Raw genomic sequence first — 22,146 nt, 5'->3', positions numbered from 1 at the left:
CTGATGCTGCTGGTGCTTGAGGTGGGAGTGCTGTGGCATCCATGCACTGCACCACAGCGTCTGTGTTTGGGCAGGGTGAGGTGCTCTGCCCGTGCCTGCACAATGTGTTAAGGCATGTGTTGGCATTTCAGCAGGGGCTGAGCTGGTTAGAGCAGGCAGGGAGGCGAGTCCCTGCAAATGGCAGAAGAATTGAGCAGGAAACAGGAAATCAGGGTGCAGGTGGAGCATTGCTGATGCTGGGGAATGGCAGTTCCTCAGCCTGTTGTCTGCTGCAGCTCCTGACTGCCATCTTCACGTCTTGCAGGAAGTTGGGAAAGTGTTCCACGGGAGCAGCAGGGTGCTGGGAAGCAGCAGAAGCCCTGGCTGCCTGTGGGTGTGTGGGTAGCTGGGAGGTGTGTGCCTCAGTGCCTGCCATGGCCCTCGCCTCTATGCCACCTTGTTCAACTGTTTCCATTTCTTTCCCTCTTCCCTCTTTATTTTTCCACCTAAAAGTGCTAAATCCAGAGGAAATATTTTACTATTTCAGCTTTCTACTTTCAAGTGATGATGCCTCACACACACGGTAGATCAGGGGTCACTTCCTATCCTGTCTGGAGGCTCTTCAGTTTCATGCAAATCCCCTTTCCTGTAGGCATCTTTGCACTGTTTTCTGTCCTTTCTCTCCTGTGGAGAGTTCTGTAAGTGGCTGACAACTTCTGGCTTCCCCTGTGCATAATCCGGGACATGCATACCTTTGCCTTGGTACTGTTTAAGGAACGCACAAGGCTGCAGAGTACATACCCTGAGAGATTTCAGGAGTGAAGCGCAGAAGGACTGACATCTCTGCCTTGAGCAGTCATTGCCCAGAGGAACAGCAGGTGCTAGACACCCGTGTCCCAGGACACATGGTGACCCTGGTCCCCACTGCCTGCCAGGACTCCACGTGCAGTGGAACCGAAAATCTCTGCTACCCAGATATCTGCTGTTCCCTGGTGAATTGTTATCGCCAGCAAGAAGCTCTATTCCCCCACCAGTCTGACAGCCTCCAGGATTTCTTTGGCAGGATATGTGGCATGGATCCTTTGCCTCAGCAATTCCTCAGTATGGAAGGGCCCCCGGTGTTAGCTGGGCCACCTACCTGTCCAGCAGTGGTGACCCCACATCTTTGATGCTGAAATCAGATGTGGTCCCTCCATCTATGGAGTTCTTCTCTGTGGGCTCTTTTTCATTCTTTGGGGAGTGTGGAGCCTGGTTTTCTCCACATGCAGGCTGCTGGGAACTGTGATGTCTAGGAACTACGCAGTGCTGTGTTGCTTCTTGAGTCCCTAATGTCACCTTTTTTCCAGGACACCTCCGGCTCTGCCTGCTCAGGGAGCAGTATCAAGGCCTGTCTCGCTCAGTGTCGGTGCATTAATGTGAATGTTTTATGCCCAAGAGCAGTCTGAGCACAGACTGAATGGGGTTCCATGGCAGGATGCGTCTGGGCAGTCTCTCTGCCAGCATCCAGCTCAGGACTGTGGCTGCTGAGTGCTGACCTCTTGAACATTTGTCCAAGACTATCATTTTAGGATCATATCTTTGGACTTGCAATAAGGTCTCCCCATTGGCTATTTAGGCAGACTGGTTCATCAGCTTCTTACCCCTCAGGAATGTTAGAAGGAAGATTCTCCCTTGGGCAAGGAGAATTGGCTTAGAGATCAGCTAGGGAAATGGGATATCCACAAATCCATGGCCCTTGTAGGGATGCATCCACAATGCTGAGGGGCTAGCAAATACCATAGTGGTTGTCTTTGAAAGGTCTGGCATCAGAAGAGGGGCCTGAGACCTGGAAGAAAGCAAATGTCACCCCATTCTTCAAAGAGGCCAAGAAGGAGGACCCAGGAAACCAGTCAGTCTCACCTCAATCCCAGCAAGGTGATGGAGCACCTCATTCTGGAGGTTATCTCTAAGCCTGGAATACAAGAAGGTGAGCAGGAGAGTTGGCTTGAATTCATTAAAGGCAGATTATGCTTGACCAACATGATTGCCTTCTACCATGAGACAGCTACCTGGATGAGGATGGATGAGGGCAGAGCATGGGATGTTGTCTGACTCAGCTTCAGTGAGGCTTTCAATACTGTCTCTCACAAGATCCTCGTAGACAAACTTAGGAAGTGTGGACTGGATGAGTGGACAGCAAGGTGGATTGAGAGCTGGCTGAACAGCTGATCCCAGAGGGTCATAGTCAGTGGCACAGGGTCTAGCTGAAGGCCTGCCACACGTGGTGTCCCACAGGGTTCAGTACCACGCCCATCCTTGTTTAACTTTCTCATCAATGACTTGGATGAAGGGTAGATGCTTCCTTATCCTGTTCATTGATGACACCAAGCTGGGAGGAGTGGCCAGTACCCCAGAGTGTTGTGCAACCCTTCAGAGGGACAGGTTGGAGAGATGGGCAGAGAGGAACCTTCTGAAATTCAGCAAAGGCAAATGCAGGTTCCTACGTGCGTGGAAAAATAACCCCATGTCCCACAGCACAGGCTGGGGGCTGACCTGCTGGGAAGCAGCTCTGAAGAGAAGGACCTGGGGATGTGGACAAGACGCTGGCCATGAGCCAGCAGTGTGTCTTGGGGGCCAAGTAGCCAGTGGTGTCCTGGGATGCATTAGGAAGAGCATTGCCAGCAGGGTGAGGGAGGTGAGGCTCCACTCAGCCTGGTGAGGTAAATCTGCAGTGCCGTGTCCAGTTCTGGGCTCTTCCATCCACAAGAGACATGGATTTCTTGGAGCAGGTCTAACAAAGGGGAATGAAGACCATTAGGTGAGGAAGTGCCTCATGAGGAAAGGCTGAGGGAGCTGGGCCTGTTTAGCCTTGATAAGAGATGTCTGAGAGGGGACCTCATCAATGTCCATAAGTATCCGCAAGCTGAGTGTCAGAGGAAGGAGCCAGGCTTCCATGAGACAACGGGCAGAAACTGGGACACAGGAGGTTCCGCCTGAACAAAGGAAGAACTTTATTGTGCAGGTGTTTGAGCACTGGAGCAGATTACCCAGAGAGGTTGTGGAGTCTCCCTCACTGCAGGTATTCCAGAACCGTCTGGAGGTAATCCTGTCCCATGTGGTCTGGGATGACCCTGCTTGAGGAGAGGGGTTGAGACCAGATTACTCCAGTGGTGTAGTCCCTTCCAACCTTACCCATTCTGGGATTCTGACCAGGCCCACTGGATTTCTTGATGAATACTAGCAGATGTTCCCACCGAGAGGGTGGGGAGCATCACTTTCCTTGCACCTGACCGCATGAGTGTGGGATGGTGCTTTACTTGCTTCAGAGGCTTCAGGAAACCTAACCACTGAGTAGCTCACATCTTCGTCCTTGTGTTAAGTGAACCTGCACCCTCCCTTCACTCATTCCTGGATGCCATCTCTTTTAGATCATATCACTGCAAGAGTCTGACTTGTCTGTCGAGTCAGTCAAGGTCCTGTATTTTCCACCCAGCAGCCTTCTGCTGGAGGCACTTTGTCACTCATCCCACATGATTTGCGGTGGCATGAGTTTGCTTTCCCCATATCAGGATTCCTTGGATGGACCTAAATGTGATGCTGACAGCCTTCACCAGAACACCATTGGATTCCAGCTAACCTGTGCTACTATTTTATTTATCATGTTTTTTAGTCAAGAGTTAGGAGAGGACAAAGCTGCATAGAAAGTTGTTGTTTCTCCATTTGATCTGGAAGCTTGACTTTCCTAAGCCTTTTACTTTTGGCCATACTCTTTATACATTTATCGTTGCTGTGTCTCAGGTACCTGTGACGTAGGATGCCCCAGAACTCACAGGTGATGACCAAGTAGGGTCAAGCACTCTGGCTACAGGGAAGAAACCTCCTTTGAAGAGGAGAGGTTGGAATTAATGCAGAACATGGTGGAGGTACTGTCTCATTGGAAATGCACCTGGATGATGCATGGACAGGCTCCTGAAAACATCAGGCAAGCCACTGCACATGGTGATTAATGCTAGGAGTGATGGTAAAGTCATCATGATCAAGCTGGACAAATGTCACAACATGATGGGAAGAGGCAGCATTTCCAGTTTTGAGAGCAGACTGCATCTGGGCAAAGTGCAAGAGGAAATAGAAATCATCAGGGTAGGAAGAATTGTAGTTAGCTGATATTTTTAAGGGTCGCAGCCATATGGTACAACTGCTAGATCAGTCTAACCTGTTGGATAAAGGAATAGGCAAGAGCCTTTGTGAATTTGCTTTACAAGTGATGTTAAAAGTCATATTCACTCTAGAACTGATAGCCAAACATGCTCTGATGCACAATTTCATCAAGGCATTGAAGGGTCTTCTATAAATACTCCTGAATCCCCCCCAGAAGCATGTTGATTTATTTTGTAAGTACCTCCCTGCTTTGCTTGACAAGGAAAATTGTGTTGTCAGTAGGAGACTTTGGCTTGGGATACCAAAGAATATTGTGTGCCAGGGGGAGTTTCTCATCAATTTACAAGTGATGGAATGCCCAAGTAAGGCAATGATTTTAGATGCCCTTCTGACAGATGAAGATTGGCTTAAGATTGATGGTTGCCTAAGGACAAGGGGTCAACCTTGATCAAGAGAAACTAATTGAGACATCACCCAGAACAAAATGTCACAGCTGAGAACTGGGTGTTGTTCTGTAACTTTTCCTTAGAGTGAAATAAGTGAACTTGCAGACAGTGGAAAGAGTGGTATTTTTCCAGTTTTTCAAAAGGCTGTGATTTAGTAACATAAGATAACTTTCAGTCAGTGAACTTCCTTGAGTAAGTGGCCATGTGACAAAAGTACTTGGAAATAAGAATAACTATTAGAAATAATAATAAAGCTTGACCTACATTAACAAAAAATAATCCTCGTAATGACTACAGCAACTGTGGTTAGAAGAAAAGGAATAGAGGGACAACAGAATAATTCAGTTGTCTGAAAAAACATCTTCAGTTGCTCATATCACTTCAGAGAAAAATAACAGTACTTGAATGTCTAAGGAACTAACATGCTGTTCTAGTTAATTTAAAGAAAAATCAATCATAACAGTAATATTTTATTTTTATTGGCTGAAATTGGGGAAATAATCAAAACAAGGCAAAAAAAGAGAAGTACTCACCAGACAAGTGTGCTCTGTATACGGAAAATGCAGAATGTGCTCGGAAGGGAATGATGAAGCATTTTCCAGGCAGTGAGCAATAAGGAGGATCCTTGACAGGATCTCCAGCTGAGCACTGCTGCAGTTCCAGGCACGGGTGACCTGGAGCACAGTAATATCTGGGGTGCATGAGGTGCTGTAGGGAGGAACAAGCCCCCACACAAAGCCTGAGGGTGCCTGGGGAGTTGGAGTGAGCAATGCTGAAAGTAAAGCACAGCGCTGGCGCTGCCTTCCTGCAAACAGTGCTTTGCAAAGAGCAGTAACCTCCACGCTGAGAAAAAAGCACTGGCTGCTGAAATCCGTGGTTTGCCGAGGTCAGTTTTTAAAAGCATCAGGGAAAACATTTAAAGAAAAGCCTGGGTGGATGGGCAAGCAAATGACGTCAGTGCTTAGTCTGACAGGGCATGGACAAAAGCCAATGAGAAACCAGTGGAGGGGGGAGGAGGCGAAAAATCATGAAGGAATGGAAAAAATCTGCAGTTTAAATAATATTTATAGAAGGACATAGAATTGACAGACAAAACTGATAACATTTTTGATACATAGAAATTATACAGACCCAAAAGTGCCAAGAGGTATTACAGAATATTTCTGAATAGGGTGAAAAGAGAGGTTCTGTTGCCAGACATATATAGCCATGCATAGATACATCCAAGAGCAATAAATAGTGACCGACCTTGCCTGGGAGAACAGCAGGGTTGGAAAGACCTAGGGAGCAGGGCTCATGTGCAATCATGTGCAAGTTCTCAGCCAGACACTGCAGATGTCTTTAAACATCTTTTATCCACATATGACATTGGTATCCTTTGTCCTGCATTGCAATCAGAAATTGGAATAGATGGACCAAAGACTCCTAACCATGATTCCAGACTGGAAAAAAAATGTTTTGAAAGTGAAAAGCTTAGTTACTTTGCTCCTAAAAAGAAAGACAAGTGAACATTTTTGCGCAGTGCCTGAAGTCACTTCATGATGTTGCTCTAGGTGGCAGTTTCATCAGGCTGCTAAATACAAATGAGGGTTTTGAGGAGATGGAGGCCATGTGATATTTGGTACCTGGTGTCCAGCACCTAAATCAGTATCCAACGTGGCAACTAAAAAAATGGAGATTGCAGGGATTAAAAACCACCTTTTTTATTTTCCCCTTCTGTCGCAGGACTCACACCAAGGTCAACAGAAGTTGCTCACTTGTTTGTTGGAGGTTTGGGCAATGTCACAAGAGGGCTTTGAGGCCTGCATGTAGTATTTCTCATTTAGCAACCTTGAATTTCATCCAGCATTTTAATCACCCAGTCACTTGGTCACAAGATCTTCTTCACTTTTCCACAGGCTCATTAAGGGCTGAAAGTTTTGGGTCATTTTGTATAATCATCAACACTTTGGCACCCCATGCTCCAAATTTTTCTGAAAGTGTTGATTGGTGGAGCAGATGGCCTCAGATGCTGGCCACTCACATGTCTCAGCTGCAACCAGTCTTACCACAAGTTTTCAACCTTGGGAGGAGAGGGTGGTCTTCTCTCTCCTCAGGCAGTTCTTTGAAAGATTTTGCCAGCCTGTTTTTTCCTAAATTACATTGCTTTTCATCATGGGGGGGGGGGGGGGGTGTGGTGTGGTGTGAGGTGAGTGGTGAATTACTTGCAGCACAGTTAACCTGTTCATCCATTTCATGCTGGAGACCACCTGAGTCTCCCATGGGGTTTGCTGCCCTTCATGTCACAGACACATTCTCAAGTCCTGATGCTTCAGTTTTCAGTGGTGCCTTCATCTATCTCATTGCTGCTGAGGAAAATCTCCTGTCTGGCAACACCCCAAAGCTCCTCTGACAGCAAAACATCAAGTTTACTTTTCATTCATGGACTTAAGCTTCCCTAATCACTCCCACGCCATCTTGGCAGCTTTCTTATCTCCAAGATGCATTTGAAAGAGGTTTTCAGCCTTCCTTTTCTATTTGTCACATAATCTCCTTTTTTTTTTTTTTTTTCCTTTCCTTTGTGTTACTAAGTCTCATTTACTAGTATTTATGGGTTTTTCTTTTGTTTTCATTTGACTACAGCTTCTGCTTTTTGACAGCTGCCTTTTCAAATCTTACGCTGTGAAGTATAACCCAGCACTGCTGTTCCTTCTAGGGAACACTTAATTAACTCCCTCAAGATGGTACTTCTGTAGTAAGGTAATATATGGAGGTAAGTCAGCTGTCCTAGAGTAAGAGATTACATCCAGCTCAGAAGAGTAAGTAACAAATGACTTGTTTTTTGCAGCATGTACACATTGTGATTGCCCAAAGGTAGGCAGCTTGCTGTTAATTGAAATGTGAGCACTGCTGGAGCCTGCAGGGGTATTTGCATACCCTAAGTCATGAACCTGCATTTTGTGAATGGCATCAGTTATGAAGGAGGTTAAAACATCATCCTTTAAGATGTTTGTCTTTTGTGACTATGTCATAAGTCTTTCAGAGACCTCTATCTCCTCTTCCTTGCCCTGGTCTTGCCAATTGCTTTGCTTAAACACTGATTTACTTCAGAAGTGGATACAGGATGTTTTAAATGTTTTTCACTGTGCTTACAAGGTCACCATTTAGTTATGTTTTGGGGTGATTTTTCAAGTGGACTTAATTATTTTCCACATCTGCTCAAGCTGGTTTTCACTACGTGGCATCTTCCTTAATGCTGAAGTTTCATGCAGACATCTCAACACAAAGGTGGTCTGAGGACCTTTCTTGGGGAAGCAATGCATGTGTATAGTCTGTGCAAATGCCAAGGAAGTATAAAATAATTGCTGTAAATGTTCAAAGTTACCATAAAACTAAATTTTTCTGTAACACCACTGCTAATTACCCTTAGCTGTCTTAAAAAAGGAGAATAAAATGTAGAGCTTACCACCCCTATAAATGGTTGGCTGCCCATCAGGGAAGCTGTCTCTTGGGTCAGCCAGAGAGCTTTCCCAGGTGCAACCCTCTCCTACAATGGCTCTGCACAGTGAGCCCTGGTGCCTGGCCAGCCAAAGAAGGCGGAGTCAACCCTTTAGCCAGGATCAGTGTCTTTCTGTACCTTCCCCTTGCAAGGTGCTCACAAACCAGGATGGATTCTGGCTCGTGGCTGCTGCTCTTGGAGTTGATTTGTCCCAGCAAAGTGTCACAATTGCTTTTCACTACCTTGCTGAATGAGAGCCTCTTGCTGTCTGCCTGAGCACCTGCCTTGCCTGATCAAGCATTTCTATCTGCATTCCATAACACTGTCAACAAACCTAGAGCTCCCCTACTTGGGGGAAAACTCCTCTCCAGAGACAGAGAAGCATCTGCCACAATAGATTTCCCATCTTTATCTCAATACCATCCACAGTCATATATGTCAATTTTGCAAACTGGTTTAAAAAAAAATTACATGGATTTTTTTAGGTCAGGGTTGCAGTTCTCAGACAGGCTGGCCACTGAGCTGGTTTCCATCTGTACGGAGAGGCCTTGCTGTGGTGCCATCTGTAGGCACAGTGTCTGGATGCAAACTAAGGATTTGGAAGAGCTGTGCATTTTAGGGAGGTTATATTAGTGAGAAGAAACCAAGCCCTCCAGGCAGTCCAAAAGCTGCATGACTAGTTTGTCACACTCACTCTCCCTGTTTCCATACAAGACCAACCATGTTTTAAACACTGTGATATTCCTGGCTTTCCTCGCCTCAATACCGTATAATTTTTCTAGGAGAGATCAGATTGTAAACCAGTTGAAATAGTATTTGAAAACAGAGTGAACCTTTATTCAAGACATTCCTAGCAGCTGTTGGTCTGAGAGCACATACTCTTCCTCTACCCTGGGGCTGTATTACTTCAGAGCAATTTGATCTCAGGTTGGATAGGGTTCATGCTTGTTAAATAACAAGAAATCTTAGCTCTACCAATTTTCAGATAGTCTTATCTCACTTAGGAAACAAGGCTTTTTAGGAGAAAAGGTTGACTTGTAGAAATGTTTCAGCTTTTAACCCAGCTAAAAATATGTTTTGCATGGGAAAACAGGACATCCATCTTTCCCCCCCCCCCCCTTTAGATGTTTCAGTAGCCTCTCTGCACTTCCAGATTATCAAGCGAGGCACACACACAATACGTGGGCAGCAGCACAGCCATTCAAAGCACCCAGGCACAGCAATCAAGGACAGGATGGGACCAACCCAAGACTCCTTTGTAATCCTGACAGGTCTCCAGGCTACACAGCCCCTCCAGCAGAAACCCAGCTCCACGGGAGGGCTGCCTCCAGTGAGCTCCAGCAGCAGGCAGTTCCTATCCGATGCCAGAGTTACCTAAAGCTCCAGTGATGGGGCCATTTGTGGTGTAATCCAAGTATTTCTGCCGTCCCAGGGCTAACAAGCTGCTCATAATCCCAGTTCCTATCCAGAGGCAGGTTATTCAACCTATTCTCTTTGCAAAATAACTTTGAGTCATCACCTTCTAGTCCACAAACATTTAATTCTTACGCAGCCCAGCTACTGGAGATAAGCAGCTCTGGAAAACCATGTCCAGCATACCTTGATCCTGAGAGTTTAAATCCTCCAGCTTATGTCCTTCCAGCGTCCAGATCAGGGTCTAAAGCAGTTGGGGTCCGGACAACAGCTCCAACCGTGCCTGCCAGGGAGAGAACACATCAGCCCCGAGATGCTAAATTAAGCTGCTAAAAATGGAGGGCCACGTGATTTTGTGCAGTGCATTGCTTATCTGTCCTGGTACTCACAGGTCATGGAAGGCTCTGTCGCTGCCCAGCAGCATTTGTGCTTCCAGATCTAATGCAGGGAGGCAGAGGGCTGACACTCACCTTGCAGAGATTTCCTGCTCAGCAGCTTAACTGCAACTGCCCCTCCTTACGCACAGAATTAAGCCAGAATTAAGACTGGCCACCACCATGCCGACAACGGCCTCCAACACGTCCCTAGGCAGCCATTTCCTCTGGGCAAAAGCCAATTCATTTTAAAAGGCAAAAGCAAGTGAAATGCCTGCCTTGTAACAGCAGGAAATATCTTCCTTGTCCCCCACTGAGGGAGGGGAAGGAGAATGAATTTTGTTTCTTGTGCCCCTTTACCAAACCAAATGCATGAGTCATCTGCTCAGCACTTTTATTCTGCATGCACCCATCAGACAAGCAAATCCAGAGCTAGGCAGATGGAGCCAGAGCCGCTTTCCATCCTACCAGGCAGAGTCCTGCTGTGGAGCACAGGCCTGCACCACACCTTGTTTTGGCTCGCAGGCTGGACTCCGGGCTCTCCCACGTGGAACAAGCTGCTCAGCAGGCTGCACTCCCCAGCTTCTCACTGCAGCTGGCAGAGACTGTCCCATGCAGGCACCTGCAGCTGCTCAACACATACATGGCCCCCTCCTCCCATCTCCCCCTGACAGACGGACAAGGCTTTTCAGATGGTGATCACTTTTATTGATGTAAGGTGGTACACAAACAGATCAGTTTCTATCAGCCTCTCCACCTCCCCCAGGTTCGGGGAGAAGTTGGAGGAGTGGGGGAGACAAGGGAACAGAACTGGCCTCTCACTGCAGGATGCAGAGCTAAGCGGTGGTGAACAAGGGCAGGGGCTCCAACAAAGGAGAGTCCTGCTTCCCGAGGCAGCAGGGGGGCCTGTGTGCTCAGCTTACTCCTTGGATGCCATGTGGACCATCAAGTCCACAACACGGTTGCTGTATCCATATTCATTATCATACCTGGGGACAGAAAATAGGCGCTGTCAGGGCTGACTCATTTCTCACACCCCTTCTTCCATTCCTCCTGCTCCACTGCCCCATCCCACACAACTGAATTCCCATCTACCCTCTGGAGGGAAGGAGGCAGTTACAGTAATTCCAGATAAGAAACAATCTCAGTCCACGGAGCGACTGGAGATTTGTGCATCCACCTGGATCACCAGTGGTAACCAAAAGGACGCCCAAGTTTGAAACCTGTCTGTGCCAACCCCCACATGCCCAGGGCTGCACCTACCAGGAAACCAGCTTGACAAAATGGTCATTCAGTGCAATGCCAGCACCCGCATCAAAGGTGGAGGAATGGCTATCACCATTGAAATCACAGGAGACAACCTGAAACACAAGAAATTGTAATGCATATGGTTGCCCAGAGTCTCTAGTCCAAGTGCCCAAAGAGGATTCTGGCAAAGCTGCTGACACAACAGCCTTTTACAAAAATGAGGCCAAGAGCCAATAACTGCAGGCTGAGAGCAGGCATTCCTCACCTGGTCCTCTGTGTATGCCAGGATGCCCTTCAGGGGCCCATCAGCAGCAGCCTTCACTACCCTCTTGATGTCATCATACTTGGCCTGAGGAGAGACAGATCCAAGATGATCAGATCCAAACTCACACAAAATGTCCACTGGGGACACGGGAGGGAGAAGACACACATGGGAACACCCCAGCAGGTGCTCTTTTCACAAAGTTATCTTCAGGACAAGATGGATGCAGAGAGGGCAATTCCAGGTGCAATGCAGAGCTTAGAGGAAGGGGCACATCTGCAAGTTGTTAGGACCTTGTCCACAACACTTACTGGTTTTTCCAGACGGCAGGTCAGGTCCACAACAGACACGTTAGGGGTTGGCACACGGAAAGCCATTCCAGTAAGTTTCCTGTGAGAGACACAAGTCACTAAGGAACAGCATCTGACACTCCTCTGCCAGTCTAGGAATGCTCTGCCTCCTCCTGACATCTGAGAAGGGACAAGACTCACCCATTGAGCTCAGGAATGACTTTTCCCACAGCCTTAGCAGCTCCAGTAGATGCTGGGATAATGTTCTGAGCAGCACCTCTGCCATCCCTCCAGAGCTTCCCAGAGGGCCCATCCACTGTCTTCTGTGTGGCTGTGATGGCATGGACAGTGGTCTGAGGAAAGAGCACAGGAATAAGAACACAGCCAATACTCTCCAGAAAGAGCGTCCCAGGTGACACAGATGCTTTCCCTCTCACATGAGGGGATCTGTGGTATGTCACCCTCCTCAGCACCAAGCTGCAGACCTACCATGAGACCCTCCACAATGCCGAAGTTGTCATGGATGACCTTGGCCAAGGGCGCCAGACAGTTAGTAGTGCAGGAAGCATTGCTGGGGTAGAGAGATAAAGGCACATCAGCCAGCAGCAACACTCCTACTGAGGTGAAGTGAGACCCCCTGGCAGCTGGCGAGAGCTCCAGGCCAGAAAGCATGCTACTCTCCTTACCTGACAATTTTCAGAGATTTGTCATACTTCTCATGGTTGACACCCATCACGAACATGGGAGCATCAGCAGAGGGGGCAGAGATGATCACACGCTTGGCACCACCCTTCAGGTGAGCCTGGAGAAAGAGAGGTAAGAGATTACATAACTCAGGATCCTTCCAAGCTTGCTTCTTCAGATCTCTTCTCCTTCACAGTCCTATCTTGAGCAGTTCTGTAAACGGTGGTGTGCCCGACAGGCAGAAAGCAGCACTATCCCTTCTCTCCTATGCCTCTGTGGCATACTCACCCCGGCCTTCTCCATGGTGGTGAAGACACCAGTAGACTCCACAACATATTCAGCACCAGCATCTGCCCACTTGATGTTGCTGGGGTCACGCCTAAGGACGGACAAAATTTTACAAGCTGCTCCATGAGACAGTTGCTTTCAATCTCTAGAGAAGCAATCAGGAAAGAGATACTTACTCCTGGAAGATGGTGATAGCATTCCCATTGATGACAAGTTTCCCATTCTCAGCCTTGACAGTACCCCGGAAGTGGCCATGAGTAGAATCATACTTGAACATGTAAACCTAATAAAGAGAGGGGAAGCAGAAGGTCAGGCACCCAGGCTGCCATCATCTTCTAACACCCGTGGAAGCTACCAGAACAGATCCACAGGAGCCCTACTCAGAAAGACCCAGAGGGGGCACTGCAAAGCAACTCACCATGTAGTTCAGATCAATGAAGGGATCGTTGATGGCCACCACTTGGACTTTGCCAGAGAGGACAGCAGCCCGGGTGACCAGGCGGCCGATACGGCCAAATCTGGAGAGAGAAAAACACGGGTGAGGAGGTGCAACAGAGAACCAGCCCAGCTGGGCATGGGCGGCAGTCCTTGGCAGCCTTCCCTCGGGATCATCAGCTGCTCCCTGCCCGGCAGGGCGGGAGGGAGCCCTGCAGCTCGTCCAAAGGCCAAGGCACCCCGGTTAAAGATTAAGAACGACCCCCGCCCCAGAAAGGTCAATCGCTAAATTTACAGAGAGCCCCGGGGATCCGGTTACTCCTCGGCCCGGCACGAGAAGGTCACATCCCCGGGGCCACCATCGACACACGATCCACTGAGAGACCTTTTGGTGGGGGGCTGCAGGGATCCCCGGGAATAGGGAGGGAAACTGGGGCAGCCGAGCAACGGCAGCCCGTTCCGGAGTGAGTCACCCCGAATCCGAGGAGAAATGAGTCAGCAGCACCGCTCGCTGCCCCGGGGGGCGCCGGCGGAGCGGGACCGGCGGGATCCAGCCTCTCCCCAAATCTTCCCCCCGCGCCCTTGAGGCGACCTTGCCGCTCCACCACAACCCCCCTCGAAATCCCTGCTGGTACTGTCGGCCCCGGCACTTACCCATTGACTCCGACTTTCACCATCTTTACCGCTTCGGGATGTTCCTGTGGGCAGAAACCATCAGCGGGGGAATGAGAGGAACCGGCACCAGCCGCCCTCGGAGTCGCGCCCTCAGCCGGTGCCGTTAACGTCTCGCCCTCGCTGAGGGGCGAACGGTCATGGGGGGGGGGGGGGGGCGCGAGGCGAGCTGGCGAGCGGGGGCCCGCGCTCCGAGCTAGCCCCACCCCCCAGGCGATCACTCCCCCGCCTCGGGCGATTAACCCACCTGCCCCCCCCCCCGCGACAACTACCCGCCCCCGCCTCCTCCTCCTGCGGCGACCATCTCCCCCTCACACCCCTATCCGTCCTCGCCTCACCGCCCCCCGTCAGGCCGCCCCCGCCATTTTGCGCCGCGCCGCCTTTGTGCCCCTGGGCCCCGCCGCCACGCGGCCCCGCTCCGCCCGGGGGCTGCCGCACCCCCTGCCGGCAGGCGGTGCGCCTGTGTGGGGAGAGGGCTCTCACACGCCCACCGCCCGCCGCCACCGCTCTCTCCCCCCGCGCATCTCCGCCGCCCCGCCCGTTACCTGCTGCCTCCGAACCGCCCGGCGCGCAGTGAGGAGGTGGCGCAGCGCCTCTCCGCCGCCCTTTATAGCCGCGTGAGGGTAGGGCGGGGGCCCGCCCCGCCGCGACGCCGTCGAATGGCAGCGCGGGGGCCGGACTGGGCTACGTGCGCCCGTGCCGCGGGTGCGGCTGCCGAAGAGCCCCCCTGTTTCCCCCGCCCCGCCGTCCCCCGTTAACAAAGGCCCCGCTCTGGGAATGTAGGGTCCGTAGCGATCGCCCTCCCGTCGAGCCACCCCAAGGGGGTTGGTGGTGCAGGTGGCGGTGGTGAAAGATGCACCGGTCCTTGGTCGGAGGTGTCCCCAGAGCGGGGATGGGTGGCTGCACCCCTGCCCGAGGAGGCAGAGAGGGTGATAGCCGTTTAGGGGCTGCTCCCGCCGGGCCCGCTGCTGCTCCGCAGGATGGTATGCGTTGCTTTCACCTGGTAACAAAGGGCAGGTAGCCACCCGCCCCGGCTGCAGCCTGTGCCCAATTGGATGGAGTAGTATCCAGTATCCGAAGGGACCTACAGGGAAGCGGGAGAGGGACTCTTCGTCAGCAGCTGTAGTGATGGGAAAAGGAGTAATGGGTACAAATTGAAAGGGAGGAAATTTAGGATGGATATTAGGAAGAAGTTCTTTACTGTGAGGGTGATGAGGTACTGTAACACGTTGCCCAGGGAGGCTGTAGATGCCCCAGCCATGGCACTGTTCCAAGCCAGGCTGGATAAGGCCTTCAGCAACCTGCTCTAGTGGGAGGCGTCCGTGCACGTGGCACGGGGATTGGAACTGGATAATCTTTAAGGTCCATTCCAACCCCTTAACATTCCATGATTCTATGGCTGCAAGGCTAAAGGGACTGCAGGGATGCTCGGGTCATCCCGAGGGAGCAGCGGATCTCCAGGCGTCCCCCCACTCCCCCCGGCACGGGAGGTACAGTCTGGGAGTTCTCCCGCCTCCAGGCTGCGACCCCCCTCTGGGTGGGCTTATTCAGGCGTGCTCTGGACGGGGCCCCTGGCCGGGCGCTGCCCCAGCAGGCCACGGGCGGCAGCGTGAGCACCATCTTAATGAGGCACTGCGGCACTGCTGCCGCTGCCCGCGGGACGTGACGGCGGAAATCCTGCTCGTCTGCCGCCTCGGCCCGCCTTCCCTGCCTGCCTGCGAGGAGGAAGCGCTCCTGGCATGGCCGCTGCCCGGTTCCCCGCCCCCCATGCTGGGCTCCCTCACCGAGCCCTGCCGCCTCCATTCCCCCGGCTGCGTGCGGGGCAGGTGCGGCGGGACAACCCCGCCTTAGGTACAACGCCCAGAGCACGCACAAATCCCAAATCTCCCATCCCCGAGGAACAGTGGGGATGCAAATCTGGGCTGTCAGAGCAGGTGGGGGTGGCGGGAGCTGTTATGTCCCTCTGGCTACTCAGCTGAGCAGGGCTTTGAAGATAAGGGAGGGGGTGGGCAGGCTGGGGGAACCACGCAGGTACTGGGGTGGGGGACAAGAGAGGGGTCATGCAGCTCAAACGTAACCCTACTCTCCTTAAACCACTGCTATTCCCGGTGCTGCTGAGGGGCTGGTGGCTAAGTTTAGACCCAGCTGAGGTTACAACCTTTTCTTAAAGGCCAGGACATGGTGATGGCTCGCGGGGCACAGCAGCAGGGCTACGAGCTGGTGCCGGGGTCGGTGGCGCCCAGGCCGCAGCCCACCGAGGCGGGCTCTCGGGGGAAGCTTCGGCGCAAACAGGAGGCCCCGGTGTTTGTTCTGGCGGGGGCAGAGTGCGGCCGGGGTGAGCAGCGCGGCCCTTGTGCCCCGCGCCCGGTCGATGCCTCACCCGTGTCCGCCCCCCCGGCCGCACCGCGCCGCAGCCGCGCGTGCCGCACGCCCCACGCGGAATGGCGGCGGCGCCGGCCGGGCCCGGCACGGCCCCGCGCGTGGGGCCGGGGGCGCCGGGCGGGCTCTGCCACCGCCTCCCGCCCGCCCCCGGCCGGGGCAGCCACCGCGGAGCGCGGACGCGGCAAATTAGTACAGCTTGTTTAATGAGCGAGTCCTCAGGCACGGGGAGCAAGGAGGGGGCTGCCGGCGGAGCGGGGGTTCAGCGGCCGCGGGGGGCAGCCGGGCAGCTCCTGCTCGTAGCGCCGCGCCGCTTCCTCGCTGCCGCAGCCTCCCGTGTTCGGGGCGGGAGCTTCAGGGCTTCGCGCACGGTGCGCCGTGCTGGTTGCCGGTCGTGCAGGTTCCCGAGGCTGGGTGCCCTCCGGCTGCGGAGAAGCGGGCCTGGTGAGCCGCCCAGCGGCGTCCCGCCCGCCTGCGCTCGCCCCGGCCGGGCCCCCGCACCGCGCCGGCAGCACGGGTGTCCCCGGGGCCCGCCTGTGCCCCGGCAGCTGGCAGGTGGTGGCCGCACAGCCTGCCCCGCTGCCCCATCCCCTCGCTGTCTGTGCGCTCAACTCTGCCCTCAACTTTCTCCCTGCCCGCTCGCTCGAGCCCACGTTCTTATGCCCCTCACCTTGGAGGCCCTCCAAAGCTAACACCCCAAACCACTGAAGGTCCCGATTCGGTCCAGTTTCAGCCCGAAGCAACCCCTGGGCATGGCCTTCCAGGCCCAATCTCCAGGCAGTCCCCACTTGCGACTGGAGAGGTTCTTGCGCCAGAGGGATGGACGGGCAGCTCTAGCCCCAGATGGGAGGAAGGGGAGAGCGGAGGAGAGCAGCTGAGGACCGAAGCTGGATCCCTCTTTTGTGTCCTCCTCGGTCAGCGTGGACTTGGGCTCCAGGGGTAGCAATCGTGAAAGGAGCATCTGGGATAAATGGAGGAGAGCAGGGTGATGCCTGTGCATCTGGTGATAAGCCTTGTACCCCCTGGTACCCCACTGCCCATACCCTCCTGAGGACTCAGGCAGGACATTGAAGTGATGCCTGCTTACAGCACTGTGCCTGTGACATTGCATCCAGACACAGGGAAGGGCTTGACCAGCAGCTCCCACTGTCTGAAATGACTTTGTCATCCAAAACAGCAGGCAGACATCTGCTGTGATCTCTGCCTGTGGGCAGATTGCCCTGCTCTTGTAAAACCGCACACACATCCTGCCCTGCCCCAGATTTGGAAGGTAACTCTTCAGTCCTTGCTCCTTTTGTGGATGCTGAGCATCTCTGTGTGCTCAGGCTGCTGTGTACTATTTCATTTTTCCAGAAGGCTGCTGAGAAGGATGGTCCTGACTCCTGATAAACACCTAACACCTGATAAAGATGAGGGAGAGGCAGGATCAGAGCAGGTGTGAGGAAGAGGTACTCCCCATCTGCTGGAAATCCTCTGGGTTAGCTGTGCTGACTGTAAATCCTCAGCACTGCTGGGAGACAAGTCCTGGGGGGTATGTTGGGTGCAGTGGAGGCATGGCATTGCTGTCCACAGAAGCAGCCTGCAGGAGCCGTTCTACATCTGTCTCTCACATGGATGCTGAGCTACGGCTGAGGATGCCTTTGTGCAGCTCTTTGTGGTAGCAAGTTAACTGAAGCGGACACAGGCATCCTCAGCAAGGAGTGAAAGTGGTGAGTCATAGCAGGATCAGTCTTGTGATTTTAGTTCATGTCCTGACTATTTCCCTGTGGCTTTCCCAGGGTGATGTAAAGGCAAGGTGCTGGGGCTCAGGTTAGGGTTTGGGTAAGAGGGAGCTGGCTAGATTGGAAAGTCAAAAATATTATTGCTGTAATTGCAAAGAATAGAGATTTACTCAAGCTAAGAACCCCTTAGTTGGCATCCTGACAGGGCTCTTGGCCTTAAAGAGGGTCTTTAATGGGGGTAATACTGAGCTTAGGAGCAAAACTCCTGGCCTAACAGGATGCATCTTCCCCCTGAAATATCAGAACCAGAACCATGATGAGAGGCAGGACTGTAATATCTGGTGGCTGCTGACACGGAGTGGGCTTAGAAAGGACCAGGCCCTTCACTGTTAAAAGCTTTTACAGAGCACTAAAAAGCTTTTGTCTGTTTCCTGTCTCGAAATGCTGGTGCTCCTTAGGGACTGGATTATAAAGTCACCCTAGAGCTGAGGCTGCTGAAGGGGAGAGTGCAACAAGAATAGACAGCAGCTGTCTTGTATTTGGAATTTGGGACCACCTCTCATTTGAGGTTCAAACATACCCTCCCTCCTCCTCCTCCCCTTCTGAAATTAACCTCATCTCTGTCCTACTCCCTCCTACCTGTAGCCTCTGTCCTGGTAAGGACACAGTCTGAACGCTGGCAGAGAGCAGAACCAAGAAGAGGAAAAATGAGCAAGGCCATGACTGAAGCCCCAGCATCTTCTTCTTAGCCCAGGGCTGGTGGGAGGCAAGGCAGGACTCGCAGCTTCCATGTAGGATGTGGTCCCTAGCCCCTCTCTGCCTTTATAGCTTTGGTTCTGGCAGGGACTGGCCCCAGCTCCCTGCTGAACCACCCCCTGGAGCTCCTTAACCTTTCAGCCCTTTTGTCCAGGGTGATATATTTCAGGGTGAGCTCAGCAAGACCCCTTCCTCTAAAGAAAAAGGACACAAAGGTGTTTACTGAGTGTCTGGGAAGACAAATGTGAGTTGAGCTGCTGCTGGCCAGGACCTGGAGGTGTCTATCAGGGTCAGGGATGGGGTGACACACTGAAATGCATCCCAAAAGGAGGCTATTGAAGGCTGCATTGTGTAGGAGTATTGAACATACTCCTTATAGGTAGAGTGCTGTTAATACTATTTCTCTGATCAGTGTGAGCATGAACTGCAGCTAAGTTAGAGGTAGGCACACTGCTGGCTGCACAGAATGGACAAAAATTCAGGTCTGTGACAACACAGGCTTGTTTTTAATATTTATAATTTAGTGAGACAGTTGGGCTGGGAATGAAGAGCTCCTGCTGCAGAAGGTGGGTGAATTTCAGTACTATACAGAATTTGTAGCAGTGACAGGAGCGTGGGTCTAGTACTATTAGCATATAGTTTGCGGGCTGTCTGTCCCAAGTCACCATCTGGAGGACTGGGCTGAGTTTCCAGAGGAACCGTCACAGAAAAGAGCTTGTTGAGACTCGGCTTGCACTTTGTCAAGCTCAGGCACACAATGGGAGCAGGATAGCAAGGAGCAGATTCCTACCTCCTAAATCTTCTGGCCATTAGTTCCCCCCACATTGTTTACCTCTTCCATTTTACTGTAGTTTCTCACCAGCTGAACAAGGCAATGAGGTCACTGTTTAGAGATCAGGGTGTAGAAGTCAGCCTGGGTATGAAGGCAGAAACTAATCAGCGAAGTTTGTCAGGGGAGAGGAACAGGGGGACTGTACCCCAGTACAGGATGAGCAGTGGGTGTGCTGTTAACATCACCCTGGACTTCCCTTTGTTCAGTACTGTTGCACAAAACAGTCAGGTCAGAACTCTACAGAACATGTTCTTCTGCCTGCTTTTGTTTATTTTTTTCAAAGAAAGAAGAAAAATAGAAAAAGGTCTTCTCCAGAGATAAAAAAAGTCACAGTTCAGATTATTTGCTCTGTCTCTCTTTCCGTCCTTCCCTCCCTTTCTTTCTTCCAGGCATTTTGCACTTGCAGATGCAAGTTTGTGGGTCCATTTCTTCTCTGCCCAATGAGATAGAAAGTTTTACAAACCTTTTGCATCCAGTTCTTAAGAAGTGAGTATGGCCCTTCAGTCTGGAGCACTGATGCTGGAAGCAGTGCTTTGCACAGCTGTGGAAATCCAATTTTGTTAGCTCCAGCTGATTGGTTGGTGCTGTGTCCAGAGCAATGTGATGCTCTAGTGATCCTGTCTGACATTCCTGTCACCCTGTTGCCTGGGCCAGCACAAGGAAGGGCTCCCAAAAATCCCACCAAGAAACTTTGTGGGAAACAGGATTACTTTAATACCAACCTTTGAATCTACAAAGCACAGGGGACTGCTGGACAGTCACGGGACAGGCACCCCACGTGGGCATTTGGATGTGGTGCCTGGGCACAAACGGGGTGCAGGATGTGTGTGCACAGCCAGCCCCTCCTTGTGCTGGATGCTGTAGTGGAAGGAGCCCTGTGGTGTGAAAGTTCCAGAGGGATGGGAAGGAAAGGAAGGACGGGAAGTCAGCACATGTTTGTGCTGCATGCAAGGTGTCCCAGAGGATGCTGTTCTGTACTTCCCAGTCACATGGGGCTGTCCAGAAAAAGCTGAGTCAGTGTGCTTGAGCACTCCTGCTGCCGGCAGGAGCAGCTCCGCTGGAACACACTGGTTACATGAGTCAGAGTCACTCCTTTCCTGACTGAAAGGTAAGTGCAAAGGCAACAATGCTTTGGTTTTGATATGAACTGTAGCACCAGTTTGATCTGGCATCCCTTGAACGGGGTGGCCCCCATACTGCAAGAAGAATGCCAGAAATGTGTTTGCAACTGCTCCAAAATTCCAGTTCACTTGCACAAAGACAGCCCTGCAGGGGTGGACAGGCTCTGACAACTCAAATAAGTGCCCTCGTTGGGTTCAGCAAGAGCTGGGGCTGGCAAGAGGGAAAGAGCCATCACTCTCCCATATCAAACAAGAAACTTCAGACTGCAGAAAATTTGCAACTTTTCTTGCAGATTCTTGTAAGTTCTTGCAAATTCAGCAAAGTCTGGATAAAATGCAGGTGCTCAGTGGCACAGGTGCCGTGATGTTGCAGCTGCTCCATGTCCCAGATCCTTGCTGGGACTGCAGTAGAACTGAATAGTTACTCTGATATGTCCTGGCAATGACTGTGCAGTGAAAAGGCTTTGACAGGCAAGTCCTCAATTGCCCCAGTTTTCTCAGACTCAAATAGGTTATTGTCCTTGTTTCCTCTCTGATGCTAACAAGTTTCCTTTATAAAAACCCTTCCTCCTTGGGTGCTGGGGCACTGACTCTAGGGCTTGCAAGACCAGAAAAATGGTCTGCTGCTGAATGACAATCAGCCTTCTACAAACAGTTCCTCGTACAGGAAAGGAGCAGGACAACTGGAGACTGGGAGATCTGGGAACTGAATGAAGTACCCTGAGGAAACACACCTTGGCCCAAGGTGATAGAGAGGGAAGATGGTTGCTGCAGGCTCTAGAAGTGTACAATATTCACATTATTCTACTGGTACCATTTGTAGGAGTTCAGAGAAACCATGGACAGGACTCCCTAGAGGATGGAGACACCATTGATCTTGGCACTGAGTAATCCCACTGTCTCAGGAGCAGGGGAGTGGGATTACTCCTTTGGCAGTGATTTATGGTCATTGTGGCAGCCACCAAAATATGTTTGTGAGGAACAAAAGAGCAGCAAATATCTTCTGAAGGCTGTAGCCACTATGTAGCTACCCAAACCCCTCTTGAGTTTTGCCTCATCTTTCTTCAGGACTTTCTTTGTCCATGACACAGGACTGCTAATTCTTCTAGTATCAAGAGAGGACAGTGAGGAAAGGAGGTTGCTCCATCTGAACAACCTGCAGAAAGCAATCAATCAGAGTTCTCACCCACTGACTCCTCACTCTCACTTGCCCAAGCAGCACAGTGTCTGAGACTGAGCAAAGGACAGACTGCAAAGCAGTGAAGGAGCCAGCCTGTCTGTCCAGTCACTGATTGCCAGACCCTCCTTCCAGAAGGGTGATTGTGTGGATCTCCTGAAGGAAAAAGTTCAACCACTTGTAGTGGAAAGGTATGGCCTGAAGGTGAGCCAATGCTTAAGAGTTTTATGGCCACCTCACTTCCTCTATCCACCCATTCATATCTCCCTTACTGTAGCATTAGCAGCATATTATCTCACAAGATTTATCTCATGTAAAACCTTGAGCCTGGGCAGACATCCATATATGCTGTCCTTTTTTTATTCCAGTATGTGAGTGTCATTCCCTGTGGGTGGTGAGGAGATCACGTATGGTGTGCATGACTCTGTGTTGTATTTACTGTCAGTGCTGTAGC

At 51.5% G+C, this 22,146-nt stretch overlaps 2 protein-coding genes and 1 long non-coding RNA gene across 4 annotated transcripts; 1 reads left to right on the top strand and 2 right to left on the bottom strand.

Annotated features, from left to right (window-relative positions):
• Nucleotides 1–6,743: 6,743 nt before the first annotated feature.
• On the top strand, nt 6,744–8,019 carry LOC140682653 (uncharacterized). Its single transcript, XR_012054638.1, has 2 exons — nt 6,744–7,301; nt 7,390–8,019. It is a non-coding gene; the product is annotated as an uncharacterized lncRNA (long non-coding RNA).
• A 2,493-nt stretch (nt 8,020–10,512) lies between these two features.
• Nucleotides 10,513–14,365, bottom strand: GAPDH (glyceraldehyde-3-phosphate dehydrogenase). Of its 2 annotated transcripts, XM_030266469.4 has the most exons (12): nt 14,252–14,365; nt 13,689–13,732; nt 13,018–13,117; nt 12,776–12,882; nt 12,600–12,690; nt 12,314–12,429; nt 12,117–12,198; nt 11,829–11,980; nt 11,649–11,727; nt 11,341–11,424; nt 11,091–11,188; nt 10,513–10,816 (listed from the first exon to the last, which is right to left on the bottom strand). In XM_030266469.4, the coding sequence occupies exons 2-12, from the start codon at nt 13,709–13,711 to the stop codon at nt 10,747–10,749; spliced, it is 1,002 nt and encodes a 333-aa protein (XP_030122329.1). In that variant the 5' UTR covers nt 13,712–13,732; nt 14,252–14,365; the 3' UTR covers nt 10,513–10,746.
• A 1,518-nt stretch (nt 14,366–15,883) lies between these two features.
• On the bottom strand, nt 15,884–18,838 carry LOC100226912 (C-type natriuretic peptide 2-like). Its single transcript, XM_002197309.5, has 2 exons — nt 18,446–18,838; nt 15,884–17,046 (listed from the first exon to the last, which is right to left on the bottom strand). The coding sequence occupies exons 1-2, from the start codon at nt 18,542–18,544 to the stop codon at nt 16,774–16,776; spliced, it is 372 nt and encodes a 123-aa protein (XP_002197345.3). The 5' UTR covers nt 18,545–18,838; the 3' UTR covers nt 15,884–16,773.
• Between the last annotated feature and the right edge of the window lie 3,308 nt (nt 18,839–22,146).

Source organism: Taeniopygia guttata, chromosome 1 (genome assembly GCF_048771995.1).
Source record: "Taeniopygia guttata chromosome 1, bTaeGut7.mat, whole genome shotgun sequence".
Taxonomy (NCBI): Eukaryota; Metazoa; Chordata; class Aves; order Passeriformes; family Estrildidae; genus Taeniopygia; species Taeniopygia guttata.
Note: the sequence above shows the minus strand (reverse complement) of the source record. Positions and strands in the feature narration are given on the sequence as shown.